This window comes from Entelurus aequoreus, linkage group LG02 (genome assembly GCF_033978785.1).
Source record: "Entelurus aequoreus isolate RoL-2023_Sb linkage group LG02, RoL_Eaeq_v1.1, whole genome shotgun sequence".
Lineage (NCBI taxonomy): Eukaryota > Metazoa > Chordata > Actinopteri > Syngnathiformes > Syngnathidae > Entelurus > Entelurus aequoreus.
In genome coordinates, this window is record NC_084732.1 from 92,847,624 (window position 1) to 92,869,764 (window position 22,141).

General features: G+C 39.5%; 1 protein-coding gene across 2 annotated transcripts in view; it reads right to left on the reverse strand.

The window, feature by feature from the left end:
* The window catches only part of LOC133641433 (fibronectin-like), a 70,977-nt gene that overhangs the window by 17,133 nt on the left and 31,703 nt on the right, over nucleotides 1-22,141 (reverse strand). The window contains exons 19-30 of one of the 2 annotated variants that reach the window (XM_062035167.1): nucleotides 18,749-18,843; nucleotides 18,428-18,596; nucleotides 16,406-16,492; nucleotides 16,112-16,303; nucleotides 12,273-12,551; nucleotides 9,988-10,179; nucleotides 6,073-6,162; nucleotides 5,736-6,002; nucleotides 5,501-5,617; nucleotides 3,872-4,033; nucleotides 3,647-3,802; nucleotides 709-825 (exon numbers count right to left, since the gene is read on the reverse strand). In XM_062035167.1, coding sequence (XP_061891151.1) covers nucleotides 709-825; nucleotides 3,647-3,802; nucleotides 3,872-4,033; nucleotides 5,501-5,617; nucleotides 5,736-6,002; nucleotides 6,073-6,162; nucleotides 9,988-10,179; nucleotides 12,273-12,551; nucleotides 16,112-16,303; nucleotides 16,406-16,492; nucleotides 18,428-18,596; nucleotides 18,749-18,843 — 1,923 coding nt within the window. The remainder of the gene's footprint in view (nucleotides 1-708; nucleotides 826-3,646; nucleotides 3,803-3,871; nucleotides 4,034-5,500; nucleotides 5,618-5,735; nucleotides 6,003-6,072; nucleotides 6,163-9,987; nucleotides 10,180-12,272; nucleotides 12,552-16,111; nucleotides 16,304-16,405; nucleotides 16,493-18,427; nucleotides 18,597-18,748; nucleotides 18,844-22,141) is intronic. The other variant, XM_062035173.1, reaches the window with a different exon arrangement.

The following is a 22,141-nucleotide window of genomic DNA, read 5'->3' on the forward strand; positions in this document are numbered from 1 at the left end:
TTATCCATCCATCCATTTTCTACCGCTTGTCCCTTTCGGGGTCGCGGGGGGTGCTGGAGCCTATCTCAGCTGCATTAGGGACCATTTAGTGTTGCCAATCAACCTATCCCCAGGTGCATGTCTTTGGAGGTGGGAGGGGCCTATCCCCAGGTGCATGTTTTTGGAGGTGGGAGGGGCCTATCCCCAGGTGCATGTTTTTGGAGGTGGGAGGGGCCTATCCCCAGGTGCATGTTTTTGGAGGTGGGAGGGGCCTATCCCCAGGTGCATGTTTTTGGAGGTGGGAGGGGCCTATCCCCAGGTGCATGTTTTTGGAGGTGGGAGGGGCCTATCCCCAGGTGCATGTTTTTGGAGGTGGGAGGGGCCTATCCCCAGGTGCATGTCTTTGGAGGTGGGAGGGGCCTATCCCCAGGTGCATGTCTTTGGAGGTGGGAGGGGCCTATCCCCAGGTGCATGTCTTTGGAGGTGGGAGGAAGTCAGTGAACCCGGAGGGAACCCACGCAGTCACGGGGAGAACATGCAAACTCCACACAGAAAGATCCCGAGCCTGGGATCGAACCCAGGACCTTCGTATTGTGAGGCACATGCACTAACCCCTAACCACCGTGCTGCCTATCCAAACAAGTTGCCTATGCCAATAGTGTAAGATGACTATGACTATGTAGTCCTGTATATGCAGTGTTACATGACATCATGTCTTGGAGCACACACCCGTGATGGCGTTGTCCACCACTGCAGATGAAGGCTGACCATCAGCACCCAGTGCTGCCACGCTGACCACGTACTCCACTGTGGGCATCAGGCCTGTGAGGGTCATCTCAGTCTGAGCTGCACACAACAAACATACATTTAATGATAAATGAGTTATACTTGTATATTACCTTCAAGGTACTCAAAGCGCTTTGACACTATTTCCACATTCACACACACATTCACACACACATTCACACACACATTCACACACACACATTCACACACACACATTCACACACACACATTCACACACACGCTCACACACACACATTCACACACATGTTCACACACACATTCACACACACATTCACACACACATTCACACACTCATTCACACACACATTCACACACACATTCACACATACATTCACACACACATTCACACATACATTCACACACACATTCACACACACATTCACACATTCACACATACATTCACACACACATTCACACACACATTCACACACACATTCACACACACACATTCACACACACACACATTCACACACACATTCACATACACACATTCACACACACATTCACACACACACATTCACACACACACATTCACACACACACATTCACACACACATTCACACACACACATTCACACACACATTCACACACACACACATTCACACACACATTCACACACACACACATTCACACACACATTCACACACACATTCACACACACATTCACACACACACATTCACACACATGTTCACACACACATTCACACACACATTCACACACACATTCACACACTCATTCACACACACATTCACACACACATTCACACATACATTCACACACACATTCACACATACATTCACACACACATTCACACACACATTCACACATTCACACATACATTCACACACACATTCACACACACATTCACACACACATTCACACACACACATTCACACACACACACATTCACACACACATTCACATACACACATTCACACACACATTCACACACACACATTCACACACACACATTCACACACACACATTCACACACACATTCACACACACACATTCACACACACATTCACACACACACACATTCACACACACATTCACACACACACACATTCACACACACATTCACACACACATTCACACACACATTCACACACACACATTCACACACACATTCACACACACATTCACACACACACATTCACACACACATTCACACACACATTCACACACACATTCACACACACATTCACACACACATTCACACACACACATTCACACACACATTCACACACACATTCACACACACATTCACACACACATTCACACACACACATTCACACACACATTCACACACACATTCACACACACATTCACACACACACATTCACACACACATTCACACACACATTCACACACTGATGGCGGGAGCTGCCATCTAACCAGCAGCCATCATGCACAATGTCTTCTAGTCATCAACTTGGAGAAAAGATGCTGTTCTTCTCATTAATCAACACAATAAGTCATCAACTTGTGTGATATCATGTGCGATACAAGCAGTCCTGCAGAGTGTTTACTTGGGTGTGATGTCATGTGCGATACAAGCAGTCCTGCAGTGTTTACTTGTGTGATATCATGTGCGAAACAAGCAGAGTGTTTACTTGTGTGTGATATCATGTGCGATACAAGCAGTCCTGCAGCATGTTTACTTGTGTGTGATATCATGTGCAATACAAGCAGTCCTGCAGAGTGTTTAGTTGTGTGGGATATCATGTGCGATACAAACAGTCCTGCAGAGTGTTTACTTGGGTGTGATATCATGTGCGAAACAAGCAGTGTTTACTTGTGTGTGATATCATGTGTGATACAAGCAGTCCTGAAGAGTGTTTACTTGTGTGTGATATCATGTGCAATACAAGCAGAGTATTTACTTGTGTGTGATATCATGTGCGATACAAGCAGTCCTGCAGAGTGTTTACTTGTGTGTGATATCATGTGCGATACAAGCAGTCCTGCAGTGGTTACTTGTGTGTGATATCATGTGCGATACAAGCAGTGCTGCAGAGTATTTACTTGTGTGTGATATCATGTGCGATACAAGCACTTCTGGAGCGTGTTTACTTGTGTGTGACATCATGTGCGATACAAGCAGTCCTGCAGCGTGTTTACTTGTGTGTGATATCATGTGCGATACAAGCAGTCCTGCAGTGTTTACTTGTGTGTGATATCATGTCAATCAATCAATCAATGTTTATTTATATAGCATGTGTGATACAAGCAGTCCTGTAGCATGTTTACTTGTGTGTGATATCATGTGCGATACAAGCAGTCCTGCAGAGTGTTTACTTGCGTGTGATATCATGTGCGATACAAGCAGAGTGTTTACTTGTGTGTGTGATATCATGTGCGATACAAGCAGAGTGTTTACTTGTGTGTGATATCATGTGCGATACAAGCAGAGTGTTTACTTGTGTGTGATATCATGTGCGATACAACACACAATTTCTTCTATTTGACTAAAGTTATTTACAAAAGGTAAACATGCTAGACTATAGCTACTAGGAGCTAGCAGCTACACAACAGCTAAGCACACAATAGCACACAAGCTCGACGTAGGTAATAATTATTCAACAATAAAAGTATTCAATAATTATAGTTACATATCATTCACACATACAAAGTCAACAAGGCAGAAAAGCGTGCCAAAAAGTGCCCAGTAACAAATGTGTCCGCATTATTCAACTTCCGACGTCGTGAGCTTGATAACAAATGATTATGACCTTTAGGTGTATGATTCCTGCTCATTTCAGACTAAGATCAATACTAAAGTATGGTATCGGCAGTGTAGAAGTTGTATCGGGTCAGCATTATGAGGGAGGGTAAAGAAAGATGACCAAGTCCTACCAGGAGACACGTCCTTGGAGTAGGCCGGTCCCTGACCGTCCTTGGGGACCCCCGTCACCCTGTAGCCCGTGATGGGTCCGCGAGCAGGCGACCAGCGCACCGTGATGGCGTTGTCGCTCACGTCGGTCACGTCCATGTTCCCGGGGGCCTCAATGTCTACGGCACAAGAGGAAAAACTCGGTCACGCCCAAGAGGAACTACTCCAAAGTGGTTTACTTTCCTTACCGGTCTTGTGTGTGATGTAGACGGGGGTGTTGGAGGAGGGGCTATCTCCTCGCCCGGTGACGGCGTAGACCGTGATGGTGTAGTCAGTGCCTGGGTGCAGACCAGTGATGGTGGCCGTGGTCTGAGTACCTGGGATGCTGAACTCTTGAGGAGTCTCGCCGCCTGGAGATTAGAAATGGAGGTTTTTGTGGCCGGGAAGACAGTGGGGGAGAAGGACAAAGACTGGATTCCCCAGCAAAAAAAATGACAGGTAAGCAGCAGAGGAGACATAACGTGTGTGATATCATGTGCGATACAAGCAGTCCTGCAGTGTTTACTTGTGTGTGATATCATGTGTGATACAAGCAGTCCTGCAGAGTGTTTACTCGTGTGTGATATCATGTGCGATACAAGCAGTCCAGCAGCATGTTTACTTGTGTGTGATATCATGTGCGATACAAGCAGTCCTGCAGAGTGTTTACTTGTGTGTGATATCATGTGCAATACAAGCAGTCCTGCAGAGTGTTCACTTGTGTGTGATATCATGTGCAATACAAGCAGTCCAGCAGAATGTTTACTTGTGTGTGATATCATGTGTGATACAAGCAGTCCTGCAGCATGTTTACTTGTGTGTGATATCATGTGCAATACAAGCAGTCCTGCAGAGTGTTCACTTGTGTGTGATATCATGTGCAATACAAGCAGTCCAGCAGAATGTTTACTTGTGTGTGATATCATGTGTGATACAAGCAGTCCTGCAGCATGTTTACTTGTGTGTGATATCATGTGTGATACAAGCAGTCCTGCAGCATGTTTACTTGTGTGTGATATCATGTGCGATACAAGCAGTCCTGCAGTGTTTAGTTGTGTGTGATATCATGTGCAATACAAGCAGTCCTGCAGAGTGTTTACTTGTGTGTGATATCATGTGCGATACAAGCCGTACTGCAGAGTGTTTACTTGTGTGTGATATCATGCGTGATACAAGCAGTCCTGCAGCATGTTTACTTGTGTGTGATATTATGTGCGATACAAGCAGTCCTGCAGTGTTTACTTGTGTGTGATATCATGTGCGATACAAGCAGTACTGCAGAGTGTTTACTTGTGTGTGATAACATGTGTGATACAAGCAGTCCTGCAGTGTTTACTTGTGTGTGATATCATGTGCGATATAAGCAGTCCTGCAGAGTGTTTACTTGTGTGTGATAACATGTGTGATACAAGCAGTCCTGCAGAGTGTTCACTTGTGTGTGATATCATGTGCAATACAAGCAGTCCTGCAGAGTGTTTACTTGTGTGTGATATCATGTGCAATACAAGCAGTCCTGCAGAGTGTTCACTTGTTTGTGATATCATGTGTGATACAAGCCGTACTGCAGAGTGTTTACTTGTGTGTGATATCATGTGCAATACAAGCAGTCCGGCAGAGTGTTTACTTGTGTAAAAAAAAAAAATGGCGAACCGGTACTTTTCAAACAGAATCTAGTACCGTTTTGTATTCATTAGTACTGCGATACTATACTAGTACCTTACAACCCTGTATTGGGATGATAGCAATATTGAATAATGCTATACGTGACAATAATGGCTGCATTATTCCTGAGAGCTGAGACTTCCTTGTCGGGACAAAATGAGAAGTGAGGACCAGACCTGATCCTCCATAGGTGATCCGGTACTGCTTGACTGCGACCGAGGGAGCGTCCCAGCGGATGGTGATGGTGGTGGGTGTGGCGGACATGACCTCCAGGTCCGTGGGGGCGTCAGAAACTGCCAAGAAGAAGCATGGTGTTGAAGGCATGGTGAAGGCACGGCATGGTGTTGAAGGCACGGCATGGTGTTGAAGGCACGGAGCAGGAAGTGGACCTGACAGTGCGCCAACACTCACTGGTGCCCTGAGTGGCGGTCACGGGGGCGCTCTCCTGGTTGTTGTTGACGGCGTACACCTCGATGATGTACTCCGTCTCCGGTGCCAGGCCCGTCAGAGTGAAATGAGTCCTGCTGGGAGGAAGTCTCTCGTCCGTGGCCCGCCCGCCGCTGGTCCTCTGGTGGCGGACGCGGTACCCCGTGATGGAGGCGGTGGGAGGGCGCCAGTGGATGGTGAAGGAGTTGGTCTGGACCTCGGAGAAGACCAGATCGCTAGGGGAATCCAGAGCTGCGGCGGGAGGGACGCCATCAACTCGGATACAATGTCCACACTTTGATATCGTGGACGGGAGACTCACCGGTCCTCTGAGTTCCTGAGGCAGGGTTACTCTCTCTCTCGCCGTACATGTAGACCACGCTGATGCGGTACTCCGTGTCAGGGTGAAGGTCTGCATGGGGGGGTCAGGGTACACATGGAGTACTACAAACCGCTTCTTGTATCCTGGTCATATTGCAACTAGGGCTGGGCGATACAGTCTGAAATGATATCGCGATATACCATAAAATCATTGTTTTCCTTTGAACTCTGCGGCTAACTTAAGGATTTTTCTTCGCTGACAAAGTTTTACTCAAACACATGCAAGGACACTTAATTGGCGTGCTATTAGAATAGAATAGAATAGAATAGAATAGAATAGAATAGAATAGAATAGAATAGATTATATTTGCATATAACGAGATTAAGGCAGTGTTTCCCACACATTCATTTATTTGTGGCGGCCCGCCACGAAATAATTACGTCCGCAGGACACCTCTGCCTCTGTTTCACTTTATGTTGCTGGTAAATAATATGGTTGTAGTAGTAGGATAAAGTTAAATGATTTAGTATGCACTAATTAAAGGGGCAGAGCTTTAAGAGACATTTTAGCTTTTATATTTTATAAGATATATTTTTTGTAAGAACCACAATTAATAAATATATATCAGTGAATAACTTATTGTTCAAATCTGTATATAAATATGTACATAAAGTGTTGTAATTATATTGTAAAATGGATGGATGGTTTAAAACAAAACTGTTATTATTAAGTATACATTTTTTGAGCCTTATTAGAGAAAATCATATCATTGTAGTAAATTATGCAAATTACTCGATGATGTCATGGTGACCACGCCCATAGCCACGCCCCCACCGCCACAGGTATCTTGGCAGTTTTTGGGAAACACTGTAAGGACTCCAACTTAAGGTGCGTAGTGTAAACAAATATGGGATACAAATAAATAACACAAGAAGTAATAAAGATTAAAAAAATAAGAATTTAAATAAACAGACTACTATCCAATAAAAATAATAAGCAATCCTGTGCAATATACAAAATACTGTACAATGTACAGAACAAGACAAGAGTACCGGAGTAATAACAATCAGTGTGGGATGTATTGCACTCGAAGTGTAATATTGCACAGTAGGGTATTAGGGTAGGATATTGTATAGGGGTGAATTGTTATTGTTAGCGCTGCGGCGCCATCTTTTTGGACGAATTAGCTCACTGCTGGTATTGCGGGTTGACAATGCACTTCCTGTTTTATTGCCTCGAACCAAAACTATAGCCGTCCATAACGTTCCTACTCGTATGGATTCTTCATTCATCACGTTTGTAAGTTTTACAACGTAACTAAAACAATTCTTACTTACTAACGCGTCCCATGTGTGATGTCCGTAGGAGTGTTTTCATGCATATTTGTACGTGCTAGCGTAATGTACTCAAGCTAGCGCCGTTAACCAACACATTCACATGTGTCTAGTGTTAGTATTATTAACTTGCATCCTTTTCGTATTTTTTCAGTTTTCGGAAATTCACCAAAACGTCACCGTGGAGCTGATTGGAGCGCTAGCTTGCGCAGCTAGTGGCTCCATGACCATGACTTCTGTTTTGTTTGATCAGCCGTTTTACTGCCGTGTTACAGACACCGTTTGAATAAATAAATACATGTAAATAAACATTTTGAAAATATTTCTGTGTAAATAAGTCATTTCACAAGAAGTATATATCTGCGACTTATGATCCGGTGTGATTTGTATATGGAATTGTTATTTATTTTTTGTTTATTTAGTGGGTGCGGCAAAATACGGTAACATTTTGAATGCTAATCATAATAGAACCATTACAAAACTTAACGTAACGTAACATATTACATCATTTTCAGTTGGATTTTATAATTATTATTTTCATACTTGCCAATTTACTGTTAATATCTGCTTGTTTTCTATGTCAACGTGTTTCCACACGTCCGACACTGATTGTCCTCACTTTATTACTCCAGTACTCTTGTTTTGTTCCGTGTATTGTACAGTATATATATGTACAGTATATATATGTACAGTATATCGTTTTGTATATTGTACAGGATTGCTCATTGTTTTTATTGGATAGTAGTCTGTTTATTTCAATTCTTAGGTCCGCCCTGTACCCTCTGGTTACAAATGAACCTATTGAATTTGTAAGGTTTTATTATTATTATTATTCTTCCGCTCCGTTGCGCACTACTTTGACCCCCTTAACATGCTTCAAAACTCACCAAATTTTTTTCCCACATACAAAAAGTGGGCCAGAACAAGTTAGTCAAAAAACCAAACCCCAAAAATAAATAAAAACTGCCTGTAACTCCCACTAGGAAGGTCGTAGAGACATGAAACAAAAACCTGTATGTAGGTCTGCTTTAGACCTACAACTCATAATGACACATTCTCGGGCGAAAACCAACAGGAAGTTGGCAATTTCCCATTTTAGACAAAAATGTACTAAAAACACTGCTTTTTACGTCTTTGACCTCTAATTTGACCCCCTTAAAATACTTCAAAACTCACCAAACTTCTCACACACATCGGGACTAGTGGAAATTGCGACCTAAAAAAAAACCGAACCCCAAAACTCAAAATTGTGCTCTACATAATTTTTGACAAAAACAGAGAAAAAACTGCTCCTCAGAGGAAAACTCAGACAAAACTGCTTGTAACTTCCGGTAGGAACGTCTTAGAGACATGAAACAAATACCTCCATGTAGGTCTTGCCTAGACCTACATTTCATAGATTGACATCCTTCAGCAAAAATCAACAGGAAGTTTGCTATTCCTCCTTCAAAACAAAATTTTTGTTACAACCGGTCACCAAACATCAAACGTTATCTCCTCTGAGCGCGTTTGTCGTTTCGGCTTCAAACTGCTACAGGAGAGAGATTGAACCCTTCTGATTGAAAGTTGACGACGGCGTTTTAATTCGTGCTACCGTTTAGATTTTACGAGCCTTCAAAGACCCGCAGCACAGATGCTGCTCCGGTGCCAAAAATGACAACGAAAATGCAATTACTCCTTCTTTGACCTCAATACACACAATACCCTATAATGACAATGTGAACTCAGACACAACTTCCTCTAACTCCCAGTACGAATATCGTAGAGACACGAAACAAAAACCTCTATGTAGGTCTCACTCAGGACTACCACTGGACAAAAGTATTGGGACACCTAGGACTAGCACCTGCCAAAAGGCGGACCCGACCAACGCTGCTTGCAGCTTTAATTGATCTTTATTACTTACTGTATGTCATTTTTTTTATTCCATATTTGTTTCCACTACCGCACCTTAAATTGGAGTCCTTAATCCCGTTATATGCAAATATAATGACAATAAAGTCCATTCTATTCTATTCTATCTACACTTCTGTTGCATCATCATTTATTTAGATACTTTACCTTCCTTTTAATCTGTCGTACAAACTTGTTTATCGATCCATTGTTCACACTTAGATGATTGAATAATAACATTTCTGATCACTATTGTACTCAGACAAAAATGCAGGATGTAACGATATCCATTAAATGATTTCCTCAATTAAATCATTTGGTTTGTGCTTTTATATCAGTGTGCAGGGAATTGTTTGTAAACATAACTAAAACCACAAAATAACAATATAATTCCTGGAGTATCAACATATGCAGATACCATATTTGGTATCGTTTCTGTCAATAGTTGCATCGATCCGCGCTCTGTTTACACTCAAGACCTGGAGCGTAGCGGTTAGTAGGGCGCATAAAAAATGATTCATCTAGATCACAGGTATCAAACTCAAGGCTCGGGGGCAAGTTCTGGCCCGCCACATCATTCTATGTGGCCCGCGAAAGCCTGGGAAAAAAATGGGTTCCATATCGCCCGTATCGCCCCAAGCCTCGTTGCAACATTTTAGAATGGCCTGTTTGAGTCGCAGTGTCTTACTCTCCAGCAGGAAGGTGTTGGAGGCTCCGCCCACATTGACCTCCTTGACGTCATGGTCCCGGGTCACAGGGTGGTAGCGGAGGACAAAGCGAGAGATGTCGCTGGGGGTCGCCACGTGGGGGACGGTCCATGTGACCCTGATGTGGTCGGGGCCCACCCCTCCAAAGTGCAGGTTGGTGGGCGCTGGAATGACTGCGGGAAGAAAGGAGGGCACGGTTGGTTTCTCCCACACAGAAAACGAGTCAAGCAGAGAACAGTCGTCCCTCTCATCACGCTTCACTACATCGCACGATATATTCTTGTAGGTTATGTTTGTATTTATCTTGTCTTATTTTCCTTTATTATGATCGTAAAAATATTCACCGAGCGGGATTTCGAGTTAGCGGTTAACAATGCTAACAACACAGCGGCTAATCCTGGCGCTACCTTCACCAAAACAATCAATTTGACCACGTTTTTGATGCACTTTGTCTTCAACTCCTGCCTCATCAATAACACATCTACATAAATAAAATAAAAAAATAATTACAAATATTTTTTTAAATAATATTATTTACGTGAGTGATATCAAAAGCTGAGATGTGAGACGCTAAGTAATGCTAATAGCTATTAACAGCTGTTAGCATCAATGCTAAGTGGAGGTGAACTCTGTTGATGACCTTCATCACCTCCACATGACATTGGCGAGGCTCAGCACATGGAAGCCCAGTTCTAACTTAGAGGATTTCCAGGTCGTATCCGTGTTGCAGTGGCCGGGTGACAACCATAGCAATGACACTACCAGTGAGTACTGTAATCTACAGTAGAACACACTCGAGACTACTATATAGTTCATGTTAGAGGGCTGTAATTATGTTGAAAAAAAAACATATTTAGAACGTCTTTAACTGTTTTTTATGTTCCAACTATAAAAAGATTAAATTTATCAATAATAATCCTATTTAGCGGAAATTATTTTAAAACGGTCAGCTGTGATGAACGAGGGACGACTGTGTTCAAAAAAGGGAAGCTATCATTGAGAAATGTATGCATGTGTCATAATTAATATAATAATAATAATAATATAATAATAATAATAATGAATATAATAAGAATAAGAATATAATAATAATGAATATAATAATGAATACAATAATAATAATAATGGATATAATAATAATTAATATGATAATAATGAATATAATAATAATAATGAATATAATAATAATAATATAATTAATAATCCATCCATCTATTTTCTACCGCTTGTCCCTTACGGGGTCGCAGGGGGTGCTGAATATAATAACAATAATGAATATAATAATAATGATAATAATAGAAAGAATATAATAATGATAATAATATAATAATAATAATAATAATGAATATATAAATAATGAATATGATAATAATAATGAATATAATAATAATAATACTTAATATATAATAATGCATATAATAATTATCAATATAATTATAATAATTATTTATTATAATAATAATGAATATAATGATAATACTTTAATAATGAATATAATAATAATAATTAATACAATAATAATAATAATGACTATAATAATAATGAATATAACAATAATAATGAGTACAATAATAATGAATATAATAATAATAATAATAATACTTAATATATAATAATGCATATAATAATTATTAATATAATAATAATAATTATTCATTATAATAATAATAATGAATATAATGATAATAATGAATATAATAACAATTATGAATATAATAATAATGAATATAATAATAATAACAATAATTAGTACGATAGTAATGAATATAATAATAATGACTATAATGATTTTAATAATAATGAATATAATAATAATAATAATAATTATTATTAATATAATAATAATTATTCATTATAATAATAATAATGAATATAATTATAATAATGAATATAATAACATTTATGAATACAATAATAATGAATATAATAATAATAACAATAATTAGTACGATAGTAATGAATATAATAATAATGCCTATAATGATTTTAATAATAATGAATATAATAATAATAATAATAATAATTAATAATAACAATATAATAATGAATATAATAATAATAATAAATATAATAATAACAATGAATATAATAATAATAATAATAATAATAATAATAATAATAATAATAATTCCCACCCTCTCACAGATATAGATAGATAGATAGATAGATAGATAGATAGATAGATAGATAGATAGATAGATAGATAGATAGATAGTACTTTATTGATTCCTTCAGGAGTGCATGAATAGTGAAAGGATGAAATCACCCGCTTGAGTTTGCTTTGTGTGTACGGTGGGCTCGCTTTCCCCTTCCTCTGTAACCGTGGCGATACTGATGTCATAGTCCACGCCGGGCTCCAAACCACGGACGGTGTAATAACCGGCGGACGCGTCCACCATGTCTTGGAAAATTGGCACGCTCTCGCCCGACGAGGCCACCGTTATCCGGTAGCCCGTCAGGGCGGAGTAGTTGAGGGGGATCCAGCGCAGACCCATGGTGGTATCAGTAATGTCCACAAAGTCAATGTGTCTGGGAGCACGTATGTCTGCAGGGGTGTTAGGGCGGGTGTGGAAGTGCAGGCCACACAAAGACATGATTAAAGACATGATTACACAAAAATATGATTACACAAAGACATGATTACACAAAAATATGATTACACAAAGACATGATTACACAAAGACATGATTACAGAAAGATATGATTACAGAAAGATATGATTACAAGAAAGATATGATGACAGGGATTAATGACAACCAGGAGACAAACAGTCACACGGGACTTGAACACCAACAGGAACATTCCAAGAACATATACAGCATGCTCCACTGAACATGATTATTGATGATTGAATGATTTCACTGAACATAATTATGAATGATTATGGAATGATGTCACTGAACACATAATGATGGCCATGCAAATGTTAGCCAGAGTGGATGTGGGCTACGACTGCCTCAAATGAGACTGTTTAGACCTTTTACCATCATGTAGTACAAACCCCAAAAGCAGTCAAGTTGTGTAAATGCTAAATAAAAAGAGAATCCAACAAATCCTTTTCAACTTATATTCAATTGAATAGACTGCAAAGACAAGATATTTCATGTTCACACTGACAAACTTCTTTTTTTGTTGCAAATAATCATGAACTTAGAATTTAATGGCAGCAACACATTGCAAAAAAGGCGTTTTTACCAGTGTGTTACATGGCCTTTCCTTTTAACAACACTCAGTAAAGGTTTGGGAAGTGAGGAGACACATTTTTGAAGTGGAATTATTTCCCAATCTTGCTTGATGTACAGCTTAAGTTGTTCAACAGTCTCCCTTCTCATATTTTAGCTGCCACACATTTTCAATGTCTGGACTACAGGCAGGCCAGTCTAGTACCTGCACTCTTTTACTATGAAGCCACGCTGTTGTAACACCTGGCTTGGCATTGTCTTGCTGAACTAAGCAGGGGCGTCCATGATAACAACATATGTTGCTCCAAAAGCTGTATGTACCTTTCAGCATTAATGGTGCCTTCACAGATGTGTAAGTTACCCATGTCTTGACCACTAATACACCCCCATACCATCACACATGCTGCCTTTTACACTTTGCAACTAGAACAATCTTTTACTCTTTGGTCCACAGTTTCCAAAAACAATTTGAAATGTGGACTCGTCAGACTACAGAACACTTTTCCACTTTGCATCAGTCCATCTTAGATGAGCTCGGGCCAAGCAAAGCCGGCAGCGTTTCTGGGTGTTGTTGATAAATGGCTTTGGCTTTGCGTAGTAGAGTTTTTAACTTGCACTTACAGATGTAGCGACCAACTGTAGTAGTACTGACTGGTTTTCTGAAGTGTTCCTGAGCCCATGTGGTGATATCCTTTACACACCGATGTGGCTTTTTGATGCAGTACCGCCCGAGGGATCCAAGGTGCGTAATATCATGGCTTACGTGCAGTGATTTTTCCAGATTCTCTGAACCTTTTGATGATATTACGGAGCGTAGATGGTGAAATCCCTCAATTCCTTGCAATAGCTGGTTGAGAAATGTTGTTCTTAGACAATTTGCTCAGGCATTTGTTGACAAAGTGGTGACCCTCGCCCCGTCCTTGTTTGTGAACGACTGAGCATTTCATGGAAGCTGCTTTTAGACTTCCTTTTTATTGTCATTCAAATTTGAACTTTACAGCACAGATAAGTACCCAATCATGGCACCCACCTGTTCCCAATTAGCCTGTTCACCTGTGGGATGTTCCAAATAAGTCTTTGATGAGCATTCCTCAACTTTCTCACTCTTTTTTGCCGCTTGTGCCAGCTTTTTTAAAACATGTTGCAGGCATCAAATTCCAAATGAAAATCAACTGTTACCTTGAAAATCATTTTTTGTCTTGAAAATCATTTTTTGTCTTGGAAATCAACTTTTACCTTGAAAATCAACTTTTACCTCCAAAATCAACTTTTACCTTGAAAAAAATTTTTTGTCAGGAAAATCAACTTTTACTTTGAAAATCATTTTTTGTCTTGAAAATCAACTTTTTCCTTGAAAATCATTTTTTGTCTTGAAAATCATTTTTTGTCTTGAAAATCAACTTTTACCTCCAAAATCAACTTTTACCTTGAAAATTATTTTTTTCCTTGAAAATTATTTTTTTCCTTGAAAATCAACTTTTACTTCGAATATCAACTTTTACCTTGAAAATAATTTTTTGTCTTGAAAATCAACTTTTACTTTGAAAATCAACTTTACCTTGAAAATATTTTTTTTCCTTGAAAATCAACTTTTACTTTGAAAATCAACTTTACCTTGAAAATATTTTTTTTCCTTGAAAATCATTTTTTGTCTTGACAATCAACATTTACCTTGAAAATATTTTTTTTCCTTGAAAATATTTTTTTTCCCTGAAAATCAACCTTTACTTTGAAAATCAGCTTTTACCTTGAAAATATTTTTTTTTCTTGAAAATATTTTTTTTCCTTGAAAATCAACTTTTACTTTGAAAATCAACTTTTACCTTGAAAATAATTTTTTTCCTTGAAAATCAACTTTTACTTCGAAAATCAACTTTTACCTTGAAAATCATTTTTTGTCTTGAAAATCAACTTTTCCTTGAAAATCATTTTTTGTCCTGAAAATCAACTTTTACTTTGAAAATCAACTTTTACCTTGAAAATCATTTTTTTCCTTGAAAATTATTTTTTTCCTTGAAAATTATTTTTTTCCTTGAAAATCAACTTTTACTTCGAATATCAACTTTTACCTTGAAAATTATTTTTTGTCTTGAAAATCAACTTTTACTTTGAAAATCAACTTTTATCTTGAAAATTATTTTTGGTCTTGAAAATCAACTTTTACCTTGAAAATCGACTTTTACTTCGAAAATAATTTTTGGTCTTGAAAATAAAAAAATGTAGTTTTCTAGTGGAACATGAAATATCTTGTCTTTGCAGTCTATTCAATTGAATATAAATTGAAAAGCATTTGCTGTATTCTCTTTTTATTGACCATTTACACAACGTGACAACTTCACTGCTTTTGGGTCTTGTATTTGACCAAAGTTATGTACACAAAGTAAACACAGCAGCTACACAACAGCTAAGCACACACGTTAGACATGTGTAATAGTCGTCGAACAATAAAACGGCACATTAGTCGACATCAACAAGTAGCAAATAAAAATAGTTGCATATGACTCACACATACGAAACTGAAGCGTGTTAGAAAGAATCCAGTAACAAAGGTGTCCGCATCATTCGACTTATTGCGCCATCAGCTTGTGAGCACTAGGCGTCATTACCACTCTACTTCAACTTAAAGACAGCCTTTGTCTGTCATAGGGTTTATAATAAATAGGCTTGTGTTTTTTCAGAAATCGAAACTGAGAGTTAACTAGTAGCGCACACACACGCTGGTACCTCATGACACCGTGATTAATAATACTAATATGAGTGTGACGTGGCCCTCGTGTTTGACACTAACTAGAACCCCACTTTGTACTACACACACACACACACACACACACACACACACACACACACACACACACACACACACACACACACACACACACACACACACACACACACACACACACACATTTCGGGGCGCACCTACCTGGGGTGATGATGGTGGACACGGGCTCACTCTCCAGGTTGCCCTTGACGGCGTAGACACTGATGTTGTACTCCACGCCCAGGTTGAGGTTCTCCAGCATGCAGGAGGTCTGGTCAGCACGCACAAACTCCTCGATGCTGTTCCCCTTCTGGCCACTAGTGGGCGTGCTGGACACCTTGTAGTCGGTGATGTCTGGCGTGGAAAAAGATGTGTGAGTCACGCTGAGAAGTCAGGAGGAAGAACCAGGTCGGGGTCTAGACTGGGTGGGCTCCAGGCAGCCCGGTCAATATTTACCTGGGGTCTTGGAGGGGCTCCAGTGGACGATGAGATCTCCTGTGTCAGAGTTGGACTGGACTCTCAGGTCAGTGGGCGGGGACAAAGCTGTGAGAGGACACACACTTAGCCTAATGTTCACACTCTTTATGTAAGACAAGAACATATGTTTCTCGGCTTTTTATGCATTCTAAGTCGTAAAATACAGCAAGTAAGAGGCGGCTCGCAATGCAGCTACTGGGAGTACACTACTCTGCCTTTAAAAACCACCAATTATACTTCATTTACATGTGGTGACCTAAATATTAACAAGTATTAGTCATATTGTTATTATAGGCGCTAACGCAGAGGGACTACTTTTAGCAGCACCGTGAAACTTGTAGACCATACCTCTTTAGCCAATTTTACAGCTGAACACCCTTAGAGTCATATGACTTGGTACTTGACACATGCTAACTTTAACATGCTAACTTTTTTAGCCAATTTTGCAGATGAACACCCTTAGAGTCATATGACTTGGTACTTGACACATGCTAACTGTTAGCATGCTAACTTTTTTAGCCGATTTTACAGATGAACACCCTTAGAGTCATATGACTTGGTACTTGACACATGGTAACTGTTAGTTTAACATGCTAACTTTTTTAGCCGATTTTACAGATGAACACCATTAGAGTCATATGACTTGGTACTTGACACATGCTAACTGTCAGCATGCTAACTTTTTTAGCCAATTTTGCAGATGAACACCCTTAGAGTCATATGACTTGGTACTTGACACATGCTAACTGTTAGCATGCTAACTTTTTTAGCCGATTTTACAGATGAACACCCTTAGAGTCATATGACTTGGTACTTGACACATGCTAACTGTCAGCATGCTAACTTTTTTAGCCAATTTTACAGCTGAACACCCTTAGAGTCATATGACTTGGTACTTGACACATGCTAACTGTTAGCATGCTAACTTTAACATGCTAACTTTTTTAGCCAATTTTGCAGATGAACACCCTTAGAGTCATATGACTTGGTACTTGACACATGCTAACTGTTAGCATGCTAACTTTTTTAGCCGATTTTACAGATGAACACCCTTAGAGTCATATGACTTGGTACTTGACACATGCTAACTGTCAGCATGCTAACTTTTTTAGCCGATTTTACAGATGAACACCCTTAGAGTCATATGACTTGGTACTTGACACATGCTAACTGTTAGCATGCTAACTTTAACATGCTAACTTTTTTAGCCGATTTTACAGATGAACACCCTTAGAGTCATATGACTTGGTACTTGACACATGCTATCTGTTAGCATGCTAACTTTTTTAGCCGATTTTTACAGATGAACACCCTTAGAGTCCTATGACTTGGTACTTGACACATGCTAACTGTCAGCAAGCTAACTTTAACATGCTAACTTTTTTAGCTGAACACCCTTAGAGTCATATGACTTGGTACTTGACACATGCTAACTGTCAGCATGCTAACTTTTTTAGCCGATTTTACAGATGTACACCCTTAGAGTCATATGACTTGGTACTTGACACATGCTAACTGTTAGCAAGCTAACTTTAGCATGCTAACTTTTTTAGCTGAACACCCTTAGAGTCATATGACTTGGTACTTGACACGTGCTAACTATTAGCATGCTAATGTTAGCGTTCTCACACACCAACTTTTTTAGCCAATTTTAAAACCGAACACCTCAGAGTCACATGACTTGGTACTCGACACGTTCTAAATGTTGGCATGCTTATGTTAGGGAAAGTGGACGTTGTGATGCGTCTGTATGCCTATATGATCAAAATAAATAAATAACATGTTATTATGAATGTTACTAGATACTACATATATACTTACAGTGTATATAAAACCTTGATGGAGGCTTTTGGATGTTTTTTACAGCGCTTTATAGGCGGATTAGAGCGACTCCTGACAGCTTCATTGTTAGCTGACTTTTGCTAGTGTTTATTTACGAGTTAAAATGAATGAAAATATATATATATATATATACAGTATATGTGTTCTTGTTCTCCTCACCAGTGACGGCGTTGCGAGTGATTGGGTTCCCGCGGGGCCGCCCGTTGAACATGGGCTGCACCTTGTAGGTGTACTGTGTTCCAGGAATCAAACCCGTGACAGAAACGCGTCCGGAGTCTGAGGTCTTGTGTTTGGGAGACTCGCCTTCCTGGCTGGGGAGCACCGACAGCTGGGAAGGAGATCAGAACATGAGGACGACATAAACGTGGATTCTGACTTCTTCACTTCAACAGGAACTACTAAAACTAGTACAATGTGGAGTATTTTGATACTAGTTTGATTGCAATAAGATGTTATAATGGAACTCTTTGCAACGTCTACCTTGTAGCTAAACCTGCGGACAGGTATCCAGGTGATGATGATGGCCGTGTCAGTGACCTCGGAGCTGAAAGCAGGTGCGTTTCCCATTTGTGGCGCTGGAAGACAACATGAAGGCCAATATTACAATCATAGTAAAAAAAACAGCAGTTTAATACACTTCCTTTTTTTCTAAAGCATATTCTACATATTTATGGCCTAAATATGTTTATTTATGTCTCATACACTACAAAAAGTCAGTGTTCAAAAACTATTAAAAAATATTACAAAAATGAGGGGTATTTTATTTGAACTAAGCTAAATTATCTGCCAATAGAACAAGAACATTTAGCTTGTCAAGACTTTCCAAAACAAGTCAAATTAAAGCTGCAAGCAGCGTTGGTCGGGTCCGCCTTTTGGCAGGTGCTAGTCCTAGGTGTCCCAATACTTTTGTCCAGTGGTAGTCCTGAGTGAGACCTACATAGAGGTTTTTGTTTCGTGTCTCTACGATATTCGTACTGGGAGTTAGAGGAAGTTGTGTCTGAGTTCACATTGTCATTATAGGGTATTGTGTGTAGAATTTTGAGGACAAAGAAGGAATAATTGCATTTTCGTTGTCATTTTTGGCACCGGAGCAACTTTAGTGCTGCGGGTCTTTGAAGGCTCGTAAAATCAAAACGGTAGCACGTATCACAATTCTTTCTCCAACTTTTAATCAGAAGGGTTCAATCTATCTCCTGTAGCAGTTTGAAGCCGAAACGACAAACGCGCTCAGAGGAGATAACGTTTGATGTTTGGTGACCGTTTGTAACAAAAATTTTGTTTTGAAGGAGGAATAGCAAACTTCCTGTTGATTTTCGCTGAAGGATGTCAATCTATGAAATGTAGGTCTAGGCGAGACCTACATAGAGGTATTTGTTTCATGTCTCTAAGACGTTCCTACCGGAAGTTACAAGCAGTTTTGTCAGAGTTTTCCTCTAAAAAGCAGTTTTTTCTCTGTTTTATTTAAAAATTGCTCTAGAGCACAATTTTGAGTTTCGGGGTTCGGTTATTTTTTGAGATCGCAATTTCTACCAGTCCCGATGTGTGTGCGAAGTTTGGTGAGTTTTGAAGTCTTTTAAGGGGGTCAAATTACAGCTCAAAGAGGCAAAAACGAGTTTCTTTAGTACAATTTTGTCTTGAAGGGGAAATTGCCAACTTCCTGTTGGTTTTTGCCCGAGGATGTAAAATTATGAAATGTAGGTCTAAGTCTGACCTACATAGAGGTTTTTGTTTCATGTCTCTACGACCTTCCTAGGGGAGTCCTTTGTACAGGGTACAGGGCGGACCCTAATTAGCTAACCTCAATGAAGCCAAAAATAGCTTAAAATTAAAGCTGCAAGCAGCATTGGTCGGGTCCGCCTTCTGGCAGGTGCTAGTCCTAGGTGTCCAATACTTTAGTCCAGTGGTAGTCATGAGTGAGACCTACATAGAGGTTTTTGTTTCGTGTCTCTACGATATTCGTACTGGGAGTTAGATGAAGTTGAGTCTGAGTTCACATTGTCATTATAGGGTATTGTGTGTATTGAGGCCAAAGAAGGTCTAATCGCAGTTTCGTTGTCATTTTTGGCACCGTAGCAGCATCAGTGCTGCGGGTCTTTGAAGGCTCGTAAAATCAAAACGGTAGCACTTAATCATTATCCGTACGCATCTTTTAATCAGAAGGGTTCAATCTCTCTCCTGTAGCAGTTTGAAGCCGAAACGACAAACGGGCTCAGAGGAGATAATGTTTGATGTTTGGTGACCGTTTGGTACAAAAATGTTGTTTTGAAATGGAGATAACAAACTTCCTGTTGATTTTTGCTGAAGGGTGTCAATGTATGAAATGTAGGTCTAAATGAGACCTACGTAGAGGTATTTTTTTCATGTCTCTACGACGTTCCTACCGGAAGTTACAAGCAGTTTTGTCCGATTTTTCCTCTGAGGAGCAGTTTTTTTGTCTTTTTTTTCAAAAAATTATGTAGAGCACAATTTTGAGTTTTGGGATTCGGTTTTTTTTTTAGATCACAGTTTCCACCAGTCCCGATGTGTGTGAGAATTTTGGTGAGTTTTGAAGTATTTTAAGGGGGTGAAATTACAGCTCAAAAATCAAAAATGAGTGTTTTTAGTCATTTTTTGTCTTGAAGGGGAAATTGCCAACTTCCTGTTGGTTTTCGCCCGAAGAAGTGAAATTATGAATTGTAGGTCTAACTGAGACCTACATACAGGTTTTTGTTTCATGTCTCTACGACCTTCCTAGTGGGAGTTAGAGGCATTTTTCTTCCTAGGGGGCGCTAGAGAGCAATGTTGATTTTTGGTATTTTTTTTTACCACTAAAGTGTGCTGTACCCGGGGTTTAATGTGTATGTCAAATTTGGTGAGTTTTGAAGCATGTTAAGGGGGGCTAAGTAGTGCGCGACCGTGCGGAATAATAAAGAAAGAATAATAATAAAACCTTACAATTTCAATAGGGTCCTTTCGTCCCATTGCAAAAGGACTCCCTTTGGGATTCCTTTTGAAAAGGTCCTGTGCGGACCCTAATAATAATAAAGAATAATAAAACATTACAAATACAATAGGTTCCTTTGTAACCAGTACAAAGGACTCCCTGAGGGAGTCCTTTGTACAGGGTACAGGGCGGACCCTAATAAGTATATTCTCACTAATAACAAGTGCACTTTTCTTGGTATGAACAAAATTAGACCTTTTTGCTCAATATGTTGAAAAATATTCTTAAATGAAGTAAATGCTAGTGCCATTATCTTGACATAATGATATGCGCTCGGCATTACATTCACTTATACTAAAAACTAATTTATTGTTCTTAATGGAAAGACAACAAGGCAAGCGCTTGTTACTCTCGGGGTCTCCTAGCCACTCAGGCAAATCCTACGGTCTAAAAATGCATTTTCCCATCGATAACATGACATATATGCTGGAACATAAACCATGCTAATTTTTAGCATGCTCGCTAGCTTTTTTGATGAATTTTGCGTGCGTACACTTCATGTTCATATAACTTGGAACCTAAACCATGCTAATTGTTAGCACGCTAGCTTTTTTTGATCAATTTTGCACGCGTACGCAGGGCCGGCCCGTGGCATAGGCCGTATAGGCAAATGCTAAGGGCGCCGTCCATCAGGGGGCGCCACGCCAGTGCCACAAATGTTGGAGAAAAAAAAAAAGAAAAAAAGTTGGTACTATTATTTCTAAATACAAAAAATAATCCCACATTAATTAAAATGCAAAGTAAAGCCTATTTAATAGAAATATTATTTGTTACAACATTACGCCCCCCCCATCCCCCCGCACGATGCGCCCCCTCCCTTCCCGTATCATGACTCTTACCACATCAAAAAGTCAACACAAGATGTCAAAACGGCCAAAACTGTCAGGTGC